Source organism: Bufo gargarizans, chromosome 4 (assembly GCF_014858855.1).
Source record: "Bufo gargarizans isolate SCDJY-AF-19 chromosome 4, ASM1485885v1, whole genome shotgun sequence".
In the NCBI taxonomy this organism is placed as follows: domain Eukaryota; kingdom Metazoa; phylum Chordata; class Amphibia; order Anura; family Bufonidae; genus Bufo; species Bufo gargarizans.
The window spans coordinates 326,738,123-326,759,118 of NC_058083.1; the positions used below are offsets into that span (position 1 = coordinate 326,738,123).

At 41.8% G+C, this 20,996-nt stretch overlaps 1 protein-coding gene across 1 annotated transcript in view; it reads left to right on the plus strand.

Annotated features, from left to right (window-relative positions):
* The window catches only part of ECT2L (epithelial cell transforming 2 like), a 55,365-nt gene that overhangs the window by 18,981 nt on the left and 15,388 nt on the right, over nt 1-20,996 (plus strand). Inside the window, exons 14-17 of the mRNA XM_044291722.1 lie at nt 7,004-7,090; nt 9,687-9,901; nt 16,899-17,046; nt 17,518-17,591. Coding sequence (XP_044147657.1) covers nt 7,004-7,090; nt 9,687-9,901; nt 16,899-17,046; nt 17,518-17,591 — 524 coding nt within the window. The remainder of the gene's footprint in view (nt 1-7,003; nt 7,091-9,686; nt 9,902-16,898; nt 17,047-17,517; nt 17,592-20,996) is intronic.

The window sequence follows — 20,996 nt, forward strand, 5'->3', positions numbered from 1 at the left end:
AGCAACTGTGAACCCCTGTATAAGAACAGTGTATGGGCCCCTTGATTCTCATCTCCTAATTTGGTGTTCAATATGGTATGTCCACCCCTGAGCTCATCTGACTAAAGCTAATGACGTGACCGCAGCGTTACTGACGAGAGTTGTGATGTAACAGTAGCTTGAAACACATTTGTGATGTCACATGCTACTTGTCTTAAAGTATGGCTACTTTCTTCCAAAAAACAGCAGCACCCCTGTCTATGGGTTGTGTCTAATTTTGCAGCTTGGGTCCATTGAAGTCTATGGGACAGAGATGCAATACCACACAAAGGCTGCGGACAGATGTGGTGCAGTTTTTGGAAGAAAACAGCAATGTTTTACTAATTCTGGACAAACCCATTAAATCACTTTGTGATGTCACAATTAGAGATGAGCGAATTTCTCAAAAATTCGATTCGGCTGGTTCACTGAATTTTCCGAAAAGATTAGATCTGAATTTATTTGTGGCAAATCACGTTAAAAAACAGCTATTACCTGGCTGCAGAGAGCCTGTATAGTGGTGTACAACACTGTGCCTTGCAGTAACACACATAGGGAGTCTGCTGTGGTAGTGAAACAATACTGTGGGTCTGTATGACACACAGATGACAGGTGTCGCTCCTAGAATCACTGCACACTTCACTTATTTGGGCAGTTACAGGGCCAGAACTGACCAAATAACTTAAGTGTGAGCTCAGCCTTACAGGTCGATGTTAGCGCAAAGAAGATGCACACTCCTTTTATACCGTCGGCAGCATAGATTCCACCTGTTCTATTAAAAGCTTATAAAAGTAGAGCCCCCCAACAGAGTGGAGAGGGTGTCAGCAGTAAGTTTATGTTGACATCACTGATTATTTTGCCCTTCCTCTAATCCATCATAACAATAACCCCCAAAAAACTGATCCTTTTCTGTTGAGCATGCACCTTCACTCGGTCAGCGTTTGGTCAGTAATCCATCAGTATTGCTAAAGCCCCCAAAAAATCAGGAGTGGATCCAAAACAGAGATGACGCATGAATGGAATATTTGCATGTCTTCTGTATTTTGTACCCACTCCTGCTGCTTTTGGCTACAAAATCACAAGCCAATTCTGATAGGACCATACAGGCCTTACAGCTGCTACACAGACAGGATCCATTTTGCATCTAATTTTTCCTTCCTTCTGACAGATCAGAAGAAGGGTCAAATAAATGGTGATGTCAACCAGGCCAAAAAGGCAAAATAGTGGCCCTGTCATTGAGTGGGGACGGTGAGAACAGCATAAGAAGTCCACAGAGTGGCCCAATGACATAGTGGTGAGGTGGCAGCAGCATAAGGAGACCACAGAATGGCCCAGTGACATAGTGGTGAGGTGGCAACAGCATGAAGAGACCACAGAGTGGCCCAGTGACATAGTGTGGAGGTGGCAACAGCATGAGGCCACAGAGTGGCCCAGAGACTTGTGAGTTGGCAGCAGCATGAGGAGGCCACAGAGTGGCAAGGTTACATAGTGTGGAGGTGGCAGCAGCAGCAGCATGAGGAGGCCACAGAGTGGCCCAATGACATAGTGTGGAGGTGGCAACAGCAGCATGAGGAGACCTGAGTGGTGAGGTGGCAGCAGCATCAGGAGACCACAGAGTGACCCGGTGACATAGTGGGAAGGTAAGTGGCAATAACAGTACCTGCTGACGATGGTGGGTGTAAAAAGGAGCACTTAGCATCAGGTGGGTGGCAGCATCAGAATAGTAGCTGAGGCAGGTAGCCAGAAGAAACCATTTTTTTTTGTCAAGGTTTTTTTTAGGCAGCATAGATGATCTAATCTGATGCATCAGGCATTGGTGGGTGGAAATCCTTGTTGATCCACGCCTGATTTATGTTGACAAAGTTCAGTCTCTCCACATTTTTGGGGTAACTATGGCCCCCACTGCACTAAACACCCGCTCTGATGCCATACTACTAAACGGGCAGGACAGCTTTTCGAGGGCAAACTCGGCCAGTTGCGGCCACAAATCCAGTTTGGCTGCCCAGTAGTCCAGCAGATCTTCAATGTGTCTGATGTCACTTGGGACGAAGTGGATGACCGAGTCAACCATTCTGTTTCTGGTCAAGACACGACCGCTAGATGACACTGGGAGCTCAGGCCTTTCGAAGTGACCCCTGCTGCCACGTCCTCTTACTGTGCTGCGAACTGTGCCAGAAACATTTAGGACTCTTCCCCTCCCCTTTGCAGGGCCTGTCACTTTTCATACTGTTAGATCAAATAAATAAATAAAAAGGAAATTAATACACCAAAAGGCTGTAATTTAGTCACTTCACCGCAACACAGCTAACGAGCCTTTTTTTCCCACTAATGCAACATAAAAAAGGCTTTAGAATATATAACTGCACCTCTGAACGGCTAATAAGACTTTTTTTTTCCCACTAATACACCACAAAAAAAGGCTTTAAAACATATAACTGCACTGCTGAGCAGCTAATAAGACTTTTTTCCCCACACTAATACACCCCAAAAAGGCTTTAATTTTGTCACTTCACCACACAAAGGCTAATGAGCCCTTTTTTTTTTCCTCCACTAATACACCCGAAAAAAGGCTTTAGAACATATAACTGCATCGCTGAACGGCTAATCACACTTTTTTCCCACTAATACACCACAAAAAGGCTTTAAAACATATACCGTATTTTTCACTTTATAAGACGCACCCCCCCCCCCCCCCCCAAAAGTAGGGGGAAATGGCCATGCATCTTATAAAGTGAATACTAGTGAGCGCTTCCATTATGAAAGCGCTCACTAGAATGCATTAGGTGCAGGGAGCGGGGAAGAAGTGCAAGCGCTTCCGATACTCACCCTCCCTGGTCTTCTTGCTAGGGCCGGCGCTGCACTGCCATGACCCCGTACAGCGTCAGGACGTAGTGCGCGCACTATGACCTGACGCTGCACGCAGTCAGGTGACAGTGCAGCTCGGGCCAGAGAAGACAGGGGAGCGCGACTTCTAAAGAGACCGCCGGACCCGGGGCAGAGCCGTGGTGCAGGAGAGGTATGAGAAGTTTATTTTTTTTTTGTCTAATGGGGGTCCGAAAGAACAGGGCTGGTCTGAGGTCTGATGGGGGTTTGAAAGAAAAGGGCTGATGGGAGTCTAAAAGAAATGGGCTGACCTGAGGTCTGACGGGGGTCTAAAAGAAAAGGGCTGATGGGGATCTAAAAGAAAAGGGCTCATCTGAGTTCTGATGGGGGTCTAAAAGAAAAGGGCTGATGGGGGTCTAAAAGAAAAGGGCTGGTCTGAGGTTTGTTGGGGGTCTGACATGGAGAGCTGATATGATGTCCTGATATTTGTAGGGGTCTGATCTGAGGTCTGATAAAAAAATATTTTTTTCTCATTTTACTCCTCAAAAATCTGGGGTGGGTCTTAACATCGTGTGCGTCTTATAAAGTGAAACATATGTTACTTGCACAGCTTTTTTTCCACTAATACACCCCAAAAAAGGCTGTAATTTTGTCACTTCACAGCACAACAGCAAATAAGCCCTTTTTTCCCACTAATACACCACAAAAAAGGCTTTAAAACATATAACTGCACTGCTGAACGGCTAATACGCTCTCTTTTTCCCACTAATACATGCCAAAAAATGCTTTAGAACATATAACTGCAGCGCACAACGGCTAATAAGACGTAAAAAAAAGTTCCTAGTGATACACTCTGTTACTGGCTGTATCACACAGCACTTGCACCCTAATAACAAGCAAGGTTTGCTGGAATTACAGAGGTATCATCTATTGCAAACCTAAAAGCAGCAGTATAAGGCTAGGTCTACACGACGACATTTGTCACGCGACATTTGTCGCGCGAAATCAAGATGGATTTTTCTGCGACTGGTGCGTCGCAGTCGCAGCATGTTGCATGTTGCATGTTGCAGTGCGACACCATAGACTGCCATTATAAAAATTGTCGTGCGACATTAGTGCAACAAAATGTTGCGCGACAAATGTTGCGCCCTATCTGTCGCACGACTTATTGTCGCGCAACAAATGTCGTCGTGTAGACCTAGCCTAAGGCTACATTCACACAACCCTCTGTGTTTTGCGGTCTGCAAATTAGCTGTCTGAAAGACACTTGTGATGTCACCACAGCTTGGCTGCCTTAAAACAACTAGTGAAGTCACAGCAGCTTACGTGACTCAAAGACACTTGTGATGTCATAGCAGGTTAGCTGCCTGAAAACAACTGCTGATGTCATAGTAGTTTACCTGACTGAAAACCACTGTGATGTCACAGCAGTTAACCTGATAGAAGTGACAGATGTTTGTGTTGGCAAAGTTGTCACCAGACACATAATATTTTACCATAGCTTATCTAGGGACAGACCTCAACAGCAGGAGACCCATATATATGAACAGTTTATGGACTCCTTGATTTCCAGTTGCTAATTTGATAATGATGTTGTAGCCATAACCCACCTCATTTATGGTTCGCCAGAATAGAGATCCAATAGAGAGAATGAACCACTATAATTTTTGGGCCCCATGTACATCAGATATGTCTGCTCCAGTGTCTTACCTAAATAGAAGTGTATATAAAGCTTGTGTATATTGTACAGTGTGGGAGGTTTACTCCGTAAAATGCACCAGAATTCTGAAGAAATAGTCACAAGTGGTAGTTTTTACATTGCCCTTGACACTTTTCTGAATGGGGGAGTGGGAAAGGGGCATGTCCAGCAGCCGCGACAAATTTATCTTCATTTACACCAGTTTTCTCCGAGCTTCACACGGGCTACTGGAGCAAGCTTTGTCATGTATTAGGTGGATCCTCTGGCAGCGGAGAGGATATCAAGACCAGCGCAGAAAGCATCGGGTTTTGATAAATCTCCCTCTTAGTGTTTTAACCACTTTTATGTATCCTGACAGAAAAGCATCAAAAAAAGAGAACTAGTATATTTAAAGGGGCTGATATAAGCTATTATTTTACTACATGTGAGTGGAGCATCGGAGCATTTCTGTGCATCGAGCAGCACAAGGTCTGTTTGTTTACTGCCGGTGACATGCCGTGATTCTCCTCACTATGCTAGATGGAGACTTGTTTGCATAGTACCAGCCTCCAAAACAGCCTAGGTCAACAATATAGACTGCTCATCTGTGCCAGTGACATCGCCAGGCTCACTGTGACATCACTGATGCTCATTCATATGTAGTAAAAGGTCTAAAGAAGAGCTTCTATCTGGGTTCAGCCCTGAACTTGGACAATCCCTTTAAGTTGTGCACTATTTTATGGTGCAAATGGCTAGAGATAAGCGAATCGAAGTTGATAAAGTCAAATCCGAATTTCCTCACGCTTCATGGTAACGAATCGCATTTTTTCCTAAAATGGCTGCTGCACGTGTTAGAACATTGAGCAAGGAACTCTGGGAATGATGGATCACCCACAATGCAGCCAATCAGCAGCCAGCCATCCCTTTGATGTCACTGCCCTATAAATAGATTCAGCCATTTTCCAGTGTACTTAGTGCAGGGAGAGACGTCAGCAGGCGCTAGGGACAGTGGTAGAAAAGATTTTACAACTTTTATTTTGCTGTATTGAAGTTCAGGGAAAGGATAGGGAGAAATCATTCCACAGTATTGAAGCAGAACAGGGTTCAGTAGGGGAGTTTGCAGCCTGGCTAATAGGAACAATCCTATTACACCTTGCTGCACTGACCGCAGATCCAAATTGCCATTATACAGCTTTGTAATTCCAGCAAATTTATTGGGGTGCAAGTGCTGTTTGATACAGCCATTAACAGGGTTTATTAGAAGGAAATATTTCTACGTCTTATTTGCCGTTCAGCGGTGCAGCGATGTGTTCGAAAGCCTTTTTTGGAGTGTATTAGTGGCACAAAAAAAAGTATTTGCCATTGTGTGGTGAAGTGAGAAAATTACAGCCCTTTTTGGCATATATTAGTGGCATATAATAGAGGACAGAGGACACTAGCTACTAGAGCTACTAGAGGACAGTCAGCAGCTACAGGCCAGCCAAGATGTGGAGGAGACATCCGCTGCTTCCTCCGGTAGGCGGGCAAGTAGTGATGAGCTGGTGTTGCGAGCGGTCAGGCTTCTGACCCAGAGACCGTTGAGGAGCACATCAGTGACGTGCAGAAAGTACTCGATCATGATGATGTAGCTGATCGCACTTGGGAGCCGGGTAAATTAGGGGCTTCATCATCATCGGTAGAAGAGGGTGGCAGCTTGCCTGTGAAGCAGAGGCGGAGCCAGCAAGTCGTGGCCGGGAGTCAGCAGGGTGGCAGCAGTGGGAGGTCGGGAGCCAAACGTATCCAGGATAGAGCACCCACCTTGCAGGAGCCTACCTGCCTGGAAAGTAGTGTTGCAGGGGTCCACAGAAGCAGCGGCGGTAAAAGTCAGTCAGTGCAGACTGTTGGGGGGAAAATCACCGCCGGAAGAGGGGAACATGGCTATGTTTAGAATCTGTGGGCAGAAGGTGAAGCGTGGGCAGGGTGCCAATGTTGGCACCAAGGCCCTGCGTCAACGTATGCAGCGTCACCGTAAAGTGGCCTGGGAGAACTGTGGCTCCGATGTGGTGGTCCAGCCTGCCACAGCAACCACTGCATCACCCAGTGGCACGCACCCGATTTCAGGCATTCAAGGCTCCACCACCTCAGCCAAAGGGAGCTGTCTGTCCTTCCTATCATCTGCTGGTCCTGATGCTCCTCCATGTCCTCCTACTCCTAGTCAGTCATTCTGTCAGCAATTGATCACCGAAGCGATTGCCAAGAGAAAACAGTATGTGTGCACTCATCCAACGGTGCAGAAGCTGAATGTGCTCCTGGACAAGTTGCTGGTGCTGCAGTCCCTCAGGGTCCTGGGCCTGGTAGCGACTGCTACCTCTGCACCCCCTATAGCTATGCCCCTGACTGCGGTTCCAAGTACATAGGAGTCTTTCTAAGAAGGTTTCTGTTAAGTGATATATTTGCTGCCTGCTGATGAAAAAAAGTGTCTTGTAATTATTTTTTTTGCAACAGGAAGATGATCTTGAGGCTGACCAAACTGAGAAAGCTTCTCACTCCCAAAGTCATTCTGAAGTCAAATACCAACAGCTGACGTTTCTGGTAACTATTATAACTGTGCTGTAAGTGATGTCAAGGGAGGACACAATTCCAGATTCTAAAGTGCAGCTAATAGAAGCGACTGCATTAGTAACCATATTTAGGAAGTGATGTTTAAAGTGGTTTCACAACATTCCATAAGTACACCTTCATAGATGAAAAAGAAAGAATAAATACAGCTCCCACCACAAGCTTCAACTCTTAGGTCCTGATGCACGCCCCTGTCAGAGCTGTATCCAACAGCTACCTTCAAAGATCCAGATAAACAAAATGGAGTCAGCGTCCCACAAAAGGAAAATAGTGCTTTTACCGTAATTCATGAGTGATAGTCCAATAACAAGCAGCCCAAGTACATGCTTGAGGAATGCTAAGGAGTAGCTGAAACGTTGCATATACTTGGGCTGCTTGTTATTGGACTATCACTTAGATTAAAAGCGCTACTTTCCTTTCCTGGGACGCTGCCTCCATTTCTTTTGTATGGAACTTCATAGGTGAGAAAATAATGGGCAGCACGGTGGCTCAGTGGTTAGCACTGGTGCCCTGGAGTCCTAAGTTCAAATCTGACAATGAAGTTTGTATGTTCTTCCTATGTTTGTGTAGCTTTCCTCCGGGTACTCCAGTTGCCTACTACAAATGTTCGCGAACGGGCGAACCGCCATAGACTTCAATGGGCAGGCGAATTTTAAAACCCACAGGGACTCTTTCTGGCCACAATAGTGTTGGAAAAGTTGTTTCAAGGGGACTAACACCTGGACTGTGGCATGCCGGAGGGGGATCCATGGCAAAACTCCCATGGAAAATTACATAGTTGACGCAGAGTTGGATTTTAATCCATAAAGGGCATAAATCACCTAACAATCCAGTGTGTGTATACGATCAGGTATGATGTTGTATCGATCAGGTAGTGTAAGGGTTACGCCCGCTTCACAGACATTGACAGACCAAACTCCCCTTTTAATGCACCGCAAACAGTCCATTTGCCCAACCGCAAACTTCCCATTTGCACAAGGTTGGATACCAAGCTAGCCATGTCCCGTTGATGTCATTGAAGGTTTCTTCCTCCACCCAGCCACGTACAACTAAGGGTCCCAGAAAGGTGATTTGAATTGATTTTTCGAATGGGGAGATGGTTAAAAAAACGCTGGCTCCCTCCCCTTTGTTTGAATCCACGGTCACTGCGTCTGCGCCGTGCAATTTACTGTCCCACCCGATATGAGTGGTATTTTCTATAGTTCTCTCTTCTCATCAGTTTAATCCCTGTTACGTCCCCAATCTGGGGTCCATTTATTAAATAGATTTTTCGAACGGGGAGATGGTTAAAAAATAGCTGGCTCCCTCCCCTTTGTTTAAATCCAGCCCACTGTCACTGTGTCTGCGCCGTGCAATTTACTATCACACCCGATATGAGTGGTATTTTCTGTAGTACTATTCTCATCAGTTTAATCCCTGTTACGTCCCATATTAGGGATTGCCTTTTGTGAAAAAAAATTTAGGCCGGGTACCTTCGACTGCCTTCACAGTGACAGACCAAACTCTGATACACCAAACTGAATTGATTTTAGGAACCGGGAGATGGAAAAAGCAGCTTGGTCGGTCCTCTTACTCCCAAGTTGGGGCACTGCGCGTGCACGGAGCAATGTGCTGTGACACCCTATATGAGTGGTGTCTTAACTAGTACTATTCCTATCAGTTTAATCCCTGTTACGTCCCCTATCCGGGGACGTGTGTCGAATTGATTAACCATTGTCGAATTAACGAACCATTACGACATCCTGGAATAATTTAGTTCTGAGCTTTGTACTTGATTTGTATTGGAATTGATGGGGATTTTTTAAATTGTCTGCATTATTTCTAATAAACTATTAAGAGACTTTAAAACGAAAAAAAAAAAAAAAAAGCAGACTGATGTACCAGCCCTGAAAAGGGCTTTTTGGGGTGCTGTCTGGATGCTGTCCTTACAGCAGATGAGTCTGTGGACACAGAACAATGCCCTAGCTAACGCTTTCCCTATTGAATCAGCAGCAGCAGCACTGTCCATCCTCTCTCTATGAAAGCAGATTCCGAATGAATCTAAAATGGATGCTGTCCAGGAGGTGGGAGGGTCTGGGAGGGACGGTCTGCTGCTGATTGGCTGGAATGTGTCTGCTGACTGTGAGGTACAGGGTCAAAGTTTACTCAATGATGATGTATAGGGGGGCGGACCGAACATCGCATATGTTCGCCCGCAGCGGCGAACGCGAACAAGCTATGTTCGCCGGGAACTATTCGCCGGCGAACTATTCGGGACATCACTAACTACATATTGAAACATACGGATAGGTTAATTTGGAATTTAGGTTGTGAGCCCTAATGGGGACAAGGAGTGATAGGAGTGATGATAATCTCTGTACAGTGCTGTGGAATATATTTGCTGCTATATAAATGGGTAAGATGAATAAAGTAAGAAGGTGCTACGTACTATAATGAAATGCAGGAAATGTTGGACTGCTCTGCGGCTAGCCTTATAGGCCGAGCACTGATCTCTGTGTTATGGGTCACAGAAGGGAGTAGGAATTCTATTTCATATCTGATAACATTAATGCATCTCTTATGTATACAGGATAATAAGCTACAAGCAGATCCAGGAGATAAGCGGTCACAGTTTGCTCGAGAAATCTTGAAGAGTGAGAGACAATATGTCCAAATCTTAGCAATAGTAAGGGATGTGTACGCTGCCCCACTGCAAGCTGCTCTGTCATCTAACCGAGCCATCCTCAGCATTGCTAATGTGCAAATCATCTTCTCGGATATCCTCGACATTTTACAAGTCAACAAGTATGTAGACCAAATATTACAAGCATATAATATGGCTTAGCAGGACCACAACATAGTTATGAGCCCTGTGGTGAGTGAGGCCAGCTGCCTTTGCTTCCCTTAACTGGTAGCAGAGTGAAATAATACAATTGGTATTAGTAACTGTGTACAGATTTATACAATTCCCAGTGACTTTATTGGGAAACGTGTGGCCCCTTATGCATTTAGGACCACCTAGTGGCAGCCGCAGTTAGTCAGATTTTTATCACTATAGAAAGGGAATGTAGATTTAGGGTTTTGTGCCAGAAAATGTTCAAAGTATGTATTATTTTGTTTTCAGTATATCATGTTTTTAATTTGCTTTTGTGTGTTTTGCTATTGGACCCTATAATTTCTATGTACATCCCTCACTGCTCTTGGAAGTTGGCTACGGTAATTAAACTTCCATATGTTCACATTTATGTCCCCTTATTAATCCACACTTGTTTACATTATTTTTCCCTTTAGGATCAAAATATTCTATTGCATTAATTCTTAGTATCCACTGGAGTTTGCACTTGAATGTCATTTTCAGCATACATACTAGGGCCAAATATGAGTGATGCCAGATAACATATTAGCATCCATTTGAATAGCAGGAGAGAATACGAGTCAATGGGATAAACTTCCCTGGGGTCATGGTAATATCTGTTGCCTGTAGCCCAGAAGGCAAGATCCACTACTTAGAACAGAGAATGGTAGGGCACACCAATATTCGGTATCACACAGATAGTTATACAAATGTTTTATTAGTGATATACACTGTTAAGTAAACTTGCATAAAATATAAAATGCAACACTCCTAAAAATATTAAACTAAAATACATTCATTTACTAAAAGACATTCATTTACTAAAAGACCATTGAATTCATTCAAACCCAATAAAATCAAGTAATATTGGATAATTGTATGGTAAAGATAGTGTCCTTCCAGATGGGTACTTGTCACTTAATCAATACCCCAAAGGTGGGATTGGGGCTACACCTGTTTCTAAAGTCCTTTTGATTGAGGGCTTTTTTAATAGTCACTGCAGCTGTAGCGACTCAGTGGTCGTCATATAATATCGATACACTCTTGCTGCTCAATAGTACAAAAAGAGCCAAAACAGTTATACTCACAATTGTAGCGTAGTATTGTCGGCTTTAGTCAATCACAGGTGGCGTCCCACGTGTGGTAAATGCTACTTGTACAAATTGCAGCAAAGTAGGAGTGATGCGGTTTTGGGATCCTTGATGTTATTCATATAGCCGTACTGTGTTTGGAGATCAGTCGGTGATGTATAGCTTCTATCTTTGGATGCTTTACAAAGGTGGACTCTGCCACGAGGCCGACTCTCCAGATAGACAGATATGCGGCTTGCCTTGAATTTTTCAAGTTGAGAAATCAGCGATCCCTTTTCTTTCTTATTTCCTTTTTCTTTTAGCGCTTTAAGGTCCTCCGGTGTAGTACTTTATTCCATGGGGAAGTTACTAAACATGTTTCGGAGTTAACTACGACTCCTTCATCAGTGGCTGATCTGCCCATGGAAATGACTGGCTTTTAAATACCTTGATCAGGTGTCGATTAAATTAATTAGTTTTAAATCGGAAGTGACGTACACTTTTCTTCTCAAATCAATGGTACAGATAGATCGCTTATATATACATTATAAAATTAGATTAAATATACAGCTAAGTATATCACCTTCATGCTACCAATTACATTAATGTATATTCAGATAATTCACCTGTATATACATACGTGCATATGCGCACGCATGTATATGTCACCGCAACATTTTCACAAAGTCTATTACTTCACATAGAAAGTGCTTTATTTCGCACCATCTTTTCCCACTAAGAAAAATAGTATAGTAGGTGAATAAATAGATAATGTGAAAATGCACATAATATTTGTGCAATTGAATGAAACAATTTTATATGTGTTGCGGTTTCATTGCGTTTTTGTGTTTCCTTTAACATTATTTCCACATCAGTCCCACATCGATAATTCCATTTGGTACTTAAATGCAGAATCAATGTACAAGGTAAATTCAGGAAATACATAAAAATATAAGAGGTTATATAAAAATATAAAAAATATAAAAAAAAATATATATATAAAATATATAAAATGCATATATTATTAGTAGATATCACTAAAATTAGATGGAACAGATAGGTATTTCCTATTGATTTTATTCTATATTCTATGTTTGCACACAGGGGAACTTCATAAATTTCAGTGTTTGTAGATAATAATACATTTCAGTGTTTGTAGATAATAATAGAGAGGGAGTTCGTCACCAGGGGAAGACTCGGAGGGTCTGAATACTCACGGGTCTCTCCCTGGTCAAGAACCCCCCCCCCCCCCAAAAAGGGACGGCTACAGAAATCCATATATTTCAATTTCAGCATTTAATCCTGCTGGTAGTAGGGTATTCAAGTCAAAGATGAATCGTGATTCAATCCTTGACATTTTCTTAATATGGTCCCCACCCCTCCAATCTGTTTCTATTTTCTCCAGAGCCGAGAAAACAAGACCCTTAGGATCTTGATTATGTACAAGTTTAAAATGGTTTGACAGTGTGTGTTTTACGTACCCCTTCTTTATATTGGAGATATGTTCCGCTATGCGGACTTTCAATTGCCTCTTTGTCCTTCCCACATATTGTCTCTTACAGGGACATTGTATGACATAGATGACACTATTGGTATTGCATGTAAGGAAATCTTTAATAGTATGTTGATGATTATTTGTTGTGGATTTCACTACCAATGTTTTTTTGGGGAACATAGTGTTTTTACACCCCTTACATTTTCCACATCGGAAAAAGCCTGCAGTGTTGGTCCATTTTTGTATGGATGAATCTATCTTATTTTTACTAGTTTTTGGGATAGTTGGTGCTACCATAAGTGCTAAATTGGGCGCTTTGGTGAAAATGACTTGTGGGAATTCTGGAATTAATTGGCCTATTACTTTGTCTTTATTTAAAAAATGCCAATGTTTATTAAGTATATACTTCACTTTTTTATGTTGGGTATTGAACGGGACAATTATTCTTATATTTTCATCATTCTTTTCTTTTGTTCTTGTATTAAAGAAGGATTTTCGATCTAATTGTCTAACCTTGTTCAATGCTGTTTCCAAAATTTCTGTGGGATATTGTTTCTCTAGAAACGGTTTTTTCATGTCACCAGCCTCTTTTTCAAAAGTTTCCAATTTTGAACAATTTCGTCTAATTCTTCTAAATTGTCCTATAGGTACGTTTAAAAGCCATTGCGGCAGATGGCAGCTATTATACAGGATATATCCATTTTTTGCTGTTGGTTTCCGAAATGTATTGCAGATTAATTTGGACTCCTCTATTTTAATTTCTAGGTCTAGAAATTAAAATAGAGGAGTCCAAATTAATCTGCAATACATTTCGGAAACCAACAGCAAAAAATGGATATATCCTGTATAATAGCTGCCATCTGCCGCAATGGCTTTTAAACGTACCTATAGGACAATTTAGAAGAATTAGACGAAATTGTTCAAAATTGGAAACTTTTGAAAAAGAGGCTGGTGACATGAAAAAACCGTTTCTAGAGAAACAATATCCCACAGAAATTTTGGAAACAGCATTGAACAAGGTTAGACAATTAGATCGAAAATCCTTCTTTAATACAAGAACAAAAGAAAAGAATGATGAAAATATAAGAATAATTGTCCCGTTCAATACCCAACATAAAAAAGTGAAGTATATACTTAATAAACATTGGCATTTTTTAAATAAAGACAAAGTAATAGGCCAATTAATTCCAGAATTCCCACAAGTCATTTTCACCAAAGCGCCCAATTTAGCACTTATGGTAGCACCAACTATCCCAAAAACTAGTAAAAATAAGATAGATTCATCCATACAAAAATGGACCAACACTGCAGGCTTTTTCCGATGTGGAAAATGTAAGGGGTGTAAAAACACTATGTTCCCCAAAAAAACATTGGTAGTGAAATCCACAACAAATAATCATCAACATACTATTAAAGATTTCCTTACATGCAATACCAATAGTGTCATCTATGTCATACAATGTCCCTGTAAGAGACAATATGTGGGAAGGACAAAGAGGCAATTGAAAGTCCGCATAGCGGAACATATCTCCAATATAAAGAAGGGGTACGTAAAACACACACTGTCAAACCATTTTAAACTTGTACATAATCAAGATCCTAAGGGTCTTGTTTTCTCGGCTCTGGAGAAAATAGAAACAGATTGGAGGGGTGGGGACCATATTAAGAAAATGTCAAGGATTGAATCACGATTCATCTTTGACTTGAATACCCTACTACCAGCAGGATTAAATGCTGAAATTGAAATATATGGATTTCTGTAGCCGTCCCTTTTTGGGGGGGGGGGGGGGGGGTTATTGACCAGGGAGAGACCCGTGAGTATTCAGACCCTCCGAGTCTTCCCCTGGTGACGAACTCCCTCTCTATTATTATCTACAAACACTGAAATGTATTATTATCTACAAACACTGAAATTTATGAAGTTCCCCTGTGTGCAAACATAGAATATAGAATAAAATCAATAGGAAATACCTATCTGTTCCATCTAATTTTAGTGATATCTACTAATAATATATGCATTTTATATATTTTATATATATATTTTTTTTTATATTTTTTATATTTTTATATAACCTCTTATATTTTTATGTATTTCCTGAATTTACCTTGTACATTGATTCTGCATTTAAGTACCAAATGGAATTATCGATGTGGGACTGATGTGGAAATAATGTTAAAGGAAACACAAAAACGCAATGAAACCGCAACACATATAAAATTGTTTCATTCAATTGCACAAATATTATGTGCATTTTCACATTATCTATTTATTCACCTACTATACTATTTTTCTTAGTGGGAAAAGATGGTGCGAAATAAAGCACTTTCTATGTGAAGTAATAGACTTTGTGAAAATGTTGCGGTGACATATACATGCGTGCGCATATGCACGTATGTATATACAGGTGAATTATCTGAATATACATTAATGTAATTGGTAGCATGAAGGTGATATACTTAGCTGTATATTTAATCTAATTTTATAATGTATATACTGTATAAGCGATCTATCTGTACCATTGATTTGAGAAGAAAAGTGTACGTCACTTCCGATTTAAAACTAATTAATTTAATCGACACCTGATCAAGGTATTTAAAAGCCAGTCATTTCCATGGGCAGTTCAGCCACTGATGAAGGAGTCGTAGTTAACTCCGAAACATGTTTGGTAACTTCCCCATGGAATAAAGTACTACACCGGAGGACCTTAAAGCGCTAAAAGAAAAAGGAAATAAGAAAGAAAAGGGATCGCTGATTTCTCAACTTGAAAAATTCAAGGCAAGCCGCATATCTGTCTATCTGGAGAGTCGGCCTCGTGGCAGAGTCCACCTTTGTAAAGCATCCAAAGATAGAAGCTATACATCACCGACTGATCTCCAAACACAGTACGGCTATATGAATAACATCAAGGATCCCAAAACCGCATCACTCCTACTTTGCTGCAATTTGTACAAGTAGCATTTACCACACGTGGGACGCCACCTGTGATTGACTAAAGCCGACAATACTACGCTACAATTGTGAGTATAACTGTTTTGGCTCTTTTTGTACTATTGAGCAGCAAGAGTGTATCGATATTATATGACGACCACTGAGTCGCTACAGCTGCAGTGACTATTAAAAAAGCCCTCAATCAAAAGGACTTTAGAAACAGGTGTAGCCCCAATCCCACCTTTGGGGTATTGATTAAGTGACAAGTACCCATCTGGAAGGACACTATCTTTACCATACAATTATCCAATATTACTTGATTTTATTGGGTTTGAATGAATTCAATGGTCTTTTAGTAAATGAATGTCTTTTAGTAAATGAATGTATTTTAGTTTAATATTTTTAGGAGTGTTGCATTTTATATTTTATGCAAGTTTACTTAACAGTGTATATCACTAATAAAACATTTGTATAACTATCTGTGTGATACCGAATATTGGTGTGCCCTACCATTCTCTGTTCTAATTTTATTACTGTTTTTGAGGATTGGGTGAATCCTTTTTTGGTAGGTGCACCCATCTCCATTCTTGAGCTTGTAGGTGAGCCCTCTCTAATTACTTGTATAAAGATCCACTACTTATTGACAGAGCTGACATTTCCACAGACATTGGACTGCCCCACCAGAAGATCCTTGGTTGGGCCAGAACACGAAAAGCCCCTTGAGGTCCAGCATTTAGCAAACCCATCTGCTGCCACTCCACGCTGGGGTTTATTACATCTTTGATGTTATTTTACAGTATACCTGTCTTTGATGATATGGCCAGTGTGTGCTTAGAGCTTACAATGAAACCGGGACCCCATGTTCTTTATTGCTCCAATATATCTAAATAAAAAACTGATTAAAAAATATAATGCCCTACCATATTATATCTAAGGCTCCTATGCAGACCTATGTTGGTGTTTTGTAGACTGATACTGTAGTCTGGTCTTTCTCCCATCTATCAGCTCCCTCTCCTGATCAATCTACAGACAAAACAAGAGGAGGCAGATGCGGCACACAGGGTTGTTTGTGGTCTGTAACCTTGGAGCTTCGTAGGCCTGCATGAGAGCTGTAGATACCATACAGTAGAATATTTTTAATCAAGTCTTTAAGACCAGTGATGGCTAAGCTCCGGCACTCCATCTGTGGTGAAAACTACGATTCCCAGCATGCTCCATTCATTTCTATGGAGTTCTGAGAACAGCCAACAAGCATACATCTTGGGACTGGAGTTGGAGTGCCGGAGGTTAGCCATCACAGCTATAGACCTATCCTTTTGGCTGTGAAACCATGTGCAAATTGTCTTTGTTGTGTACAGGTCCAGAGAGATTCCCTGAGAAAATCTGATTTATACTCTTCCATTGTTATTATGTGGCATCTCATGTAAACTAATATCACACTATCATTCATTCAGACAACTCTTATGTGAATTGACGGAAAGACTCCAGGAATGGGGGCCTGCACAGTGCTTGGGTGATGTTTTTATCAAGTTTGCATCACGACTCAAGACATACACTAATTTCTTCAACAACTACACGGTGATCCTTAAAACTATAGACAAGGTAAAGTTCTCTGAGGTTCTCTAACCACAGGCAACCCCTTTAATATGGCAACCAATGCTCTGGCCACAACTAGCCAGACATTTTATGTAATATTTTAGCTATTCAGATTACTGGCCATCCATAATCGTTAGCTGCTCTTTGCTTTGACTAATACAGGGGTCCCAACCAAGTAAGAGAACCCCCCCCCCCCCCTCTTATGAAGTCCATAACTCCTAAAAGGGGACATAGACAGGGATTCTCCTGTATGTAGAAGATGTATTTGTAAGTTTTTACTTTTGTCTGCTTTCCTCTAGAAACAGCACCACACCTCTCACCAGGTTGTGTCTGGTATTGCCACTCTGCCCCATTAAAGTCAATGGGTGTGCACTGCAATACCACACACAACCCGTGGAAGTTGTGGTGCTGAGGAAAAACTTTAATTGAAGACAATAATTATATACAGACGTATAAAACAATGATCCTTCTTTGCAGTGCAGGGAAGCCATGCCAACATTTCGAGCCTTCCTAAAAAGACACAATCAAACAGTTTTAACTAAAATGATGAGGTAAGTACACACTATAATAGCACCTATTTCAGTGCTGCCCCCTGTGCCATGCAGCCCTTTTCAGGAGTCCAGCTTACCCTGGTTTGCAAAACTGGTTTGGTTTGTAAAAATTAAAAATAAAAATTATAATTTCTTTGCAACAGTGAGCGAAAAATGTATTTTCTGTCAGAAATGTTCATCTAAGGCTACTTTCACATCTGCTTTCCCTTTCCGCTATTAAGATCCATCATAGGGTCTCAATAGCGGGGGAAAGCGCTTTCGTTATGTCCCCATTCATTATTGAGAACAAAACTGAACTGAACCAAACAGAACGCCCCAGAATGCATTCTGTTCCGTTTGGTTGTGTCCCCATCATGGACAGTATAACACTGCAAGCAGCGTTTTTCTGTCCACAATGTGGTGCGGAGCAAGACGGATCCGTCTGCCATTGACTTTCAATGGTGTTCATAACTGATCCGTCATCGCTATGTTCAAGATAATACAACCGGATCCATTCATAACGGATGCAGATGGTTGTATTATTGTGACAGAAGCGTTTTTGCTGATCCATGACAGATCCAGCACAAACACTGGTGTGAAAGTAGCCTAATCTTATACAACCCCTTTAACTACCCCATCACATTAAAATTGAAAAAACCCTCCTGAAAATATCACTTTTTTTAGATTTTACATTTGTCTGAAGTAAATATATTTGGCGCACAAGTAAAGTAAACAAAAAATGTATTTTCTGTCAGAAATGTTCATCTAAGAAGGCCTCATGCGCACAAACGTATATTCTTTCCGTGTCCGTTTAGTTTTTTTTGCGGACCGTATACGGAACCATTCATTTCAATGGGTCCACAAAAAAAGGAAGTTACTCTGTGTGCATTCCGTTTCCGTATGTCCGTATTTCCATTCTGCAAAAAAAAAATAGAACATGTCCTATTATTGTAAGCATTATGGACAAGGATAGTACTGTTCTATGAAGGGCCAGCTTTTCCGTTCCTGCAAAATACGGAATGCACATGGATGTCATCCATATTTTTTTGGTTGTGTGCATGAGGCCCAACAGTGAGCAAAATCTTTTTCATAGGTATCTAAAAAGAAAAAAATTATATTAGATTCCTTACTATTATTGTAGCATGAAACAGGTATCTCTAAAGAAGCAGCCGCATGTTGTATGGTAAAGATAAGAACAGGACAGGGTAGAGGCAGTGTAAAATGGAAACTTATTCAATGTTTGTGGGTGTGAGGTACAAGTGTATGGTGTAACTTACACTACTCACCAAAAGTTAGGGATATTTTGCTTTCGGGTGAAATTTATGAAAAACTTAAAAAGTTCACGCTACAGTGATATTATAGCATGAAAGCAGGGCATTTAAGTAGAATCATGCAATGATGATTTCCTCATCTCAAAGAATTTATTGAAACAACAACCAAAACCAGTGGTGGGTATACCTCCACAAAAAATGTCAGTGTCTCAATATCTTGTCAAGTGGACTTGAGCATCAATAACAGCTTAACAACATTGTCTCATGCTGTTCACAAGTCGACTTATTGTCTCCTGAGGCATGGCATCCCACTCTTCTTAAAGGGCAGCCCTCAGGCCATTGAGGGTCTGGGGTATAGAGTTACAAGCCTACACACGGCGACTGGGCTGATCCCATAGGTTTTCAATGGGATTCAGGTCTGGAGAAAATGCAGGCCACTCCATTTGAGGTACCCCAGTATCCAGCAGCCATTCCCTAATGATGTGACCTACATGAGCAGGCTTATTGTCGTCCATGAAGATGAAATTAGTCCTGTGTTGTTCATGCAGAGGCACAATGACTGGATTAATGATGTTATTCAAGTAGTATGGGCTTAACATTGTATCATTCAAGTGTAGGGCAGTTCTGTATTGACTAGTCACACCTGCCCATGCTGTAACACCACCACCAAAGGCAAACAGTGGCTGATGAATATCGCTCTTCTTGACATCTCCAACTTCGTTGGCCGCCATCATTTCTGCTCAGCGTGAATCAACTTTCATCAGTTAACAGCACTAAGGTCCCTGGCCCATGCAAGACGACGATGCATGTGGTCACGTACCCTTGCAGGTCATCTAGCACGAAGACCACGCTGATGTAGCCGAATGGTCTGACACTTGGGTGCCTCTCACCTCCCTAAAATGTGCTTGAAGTTGTGTGGCATTCATCATCCGGTTCTGCAGAGCATTTTTCACAATAAAGCAGTAATCAGTGTGGGATGTGGCCACAGGACGTCCACTTCCATGCCTTTCTGTGACTCTTCCAGTCTCTCTGTTGCAACCTGCTGATGACACCCTGTGATGCTCTAAGCTAAGTGGCCACTTCCATCTAAAAACATCCTCCTCGCACTGGCGAAGTACTGTTGTTTAATTGTTGGGTGTTGTCTTGGTCTCATGATGTCAAAATGTGAACAGCATGATGAGGACTGTTTAAATACCAATTCAATTTGAACCAGGAAATTTATGGGGCGATTCATGGATCAAACACCTGTTGTGAATTTTGCCGTTAAGCTCCTTGTTAGAGAACAGCAAGTTGTGCAAAAAGTACTGAAACACTGAACACTTGGACAGGTGCATTCAAAAGTTTAGAGGAGGTCACATTAAGTTCACCTGTAAAGATTAGAGTGCATTTTAGGTTCATCTTGAAATTTCACCCACAAGCCAAATATCCCTAACTTTTAGTGAGTAGTGTATTTGACACTGTGATCCGAACACTGGTATACAGGTGAAACTTGAAAAATTAGAATATTGTGCAAAGTTAATTTTTATTCAGTAATGCAACTTAAAAGGTGAAACTAACATATGAGATAGACTCATTACATGCAAAGCTAGATATTTCAAGCCTTTATTTGTTATAATTTGGATGATGTGGCTTACAGCTTAGGCTACTTTCACACTAGCGTTCGATCGGATCCGTTCTGAACGGATCCCATCATAATAATGCAGACGGAGGCTCCGTTCAGAACGGATCCGTCTGCATTATTTTAGCATATAAAAGCTAAGTGTGAAAATAGCCTCGTACGGATCCGTCCAGACTTTCAATGTAAAGTCAATGGGGGACGGATCCGCCTGAAGATTGAGCCATATTGTGGCATCTTCAAACGGATCCGTCCCCATTGACTTACATTGTAAGTCTGGACGGATCCGCACGCCTCCGCACGGCCAGGCGGACACCCGAACGCTGCAAGCAGCGTTCAGCTGTCCGCCTGTCCGTGCGGAGGCGAGCGGAGCGGAGGCTGAACGCCGCCAGACTGATGCAGTCTGAGCGGATCCGCATCCATTCAGACTGCATCAGGGCTGGACGGCTGCGTTCGGGTCCGCTCGTGAGCCCCTTCAAACGGAGCTCACGAGCGGACCGACGAACGCTAGTGTGAAAGTAGCCTTATGAAACCCCAAAG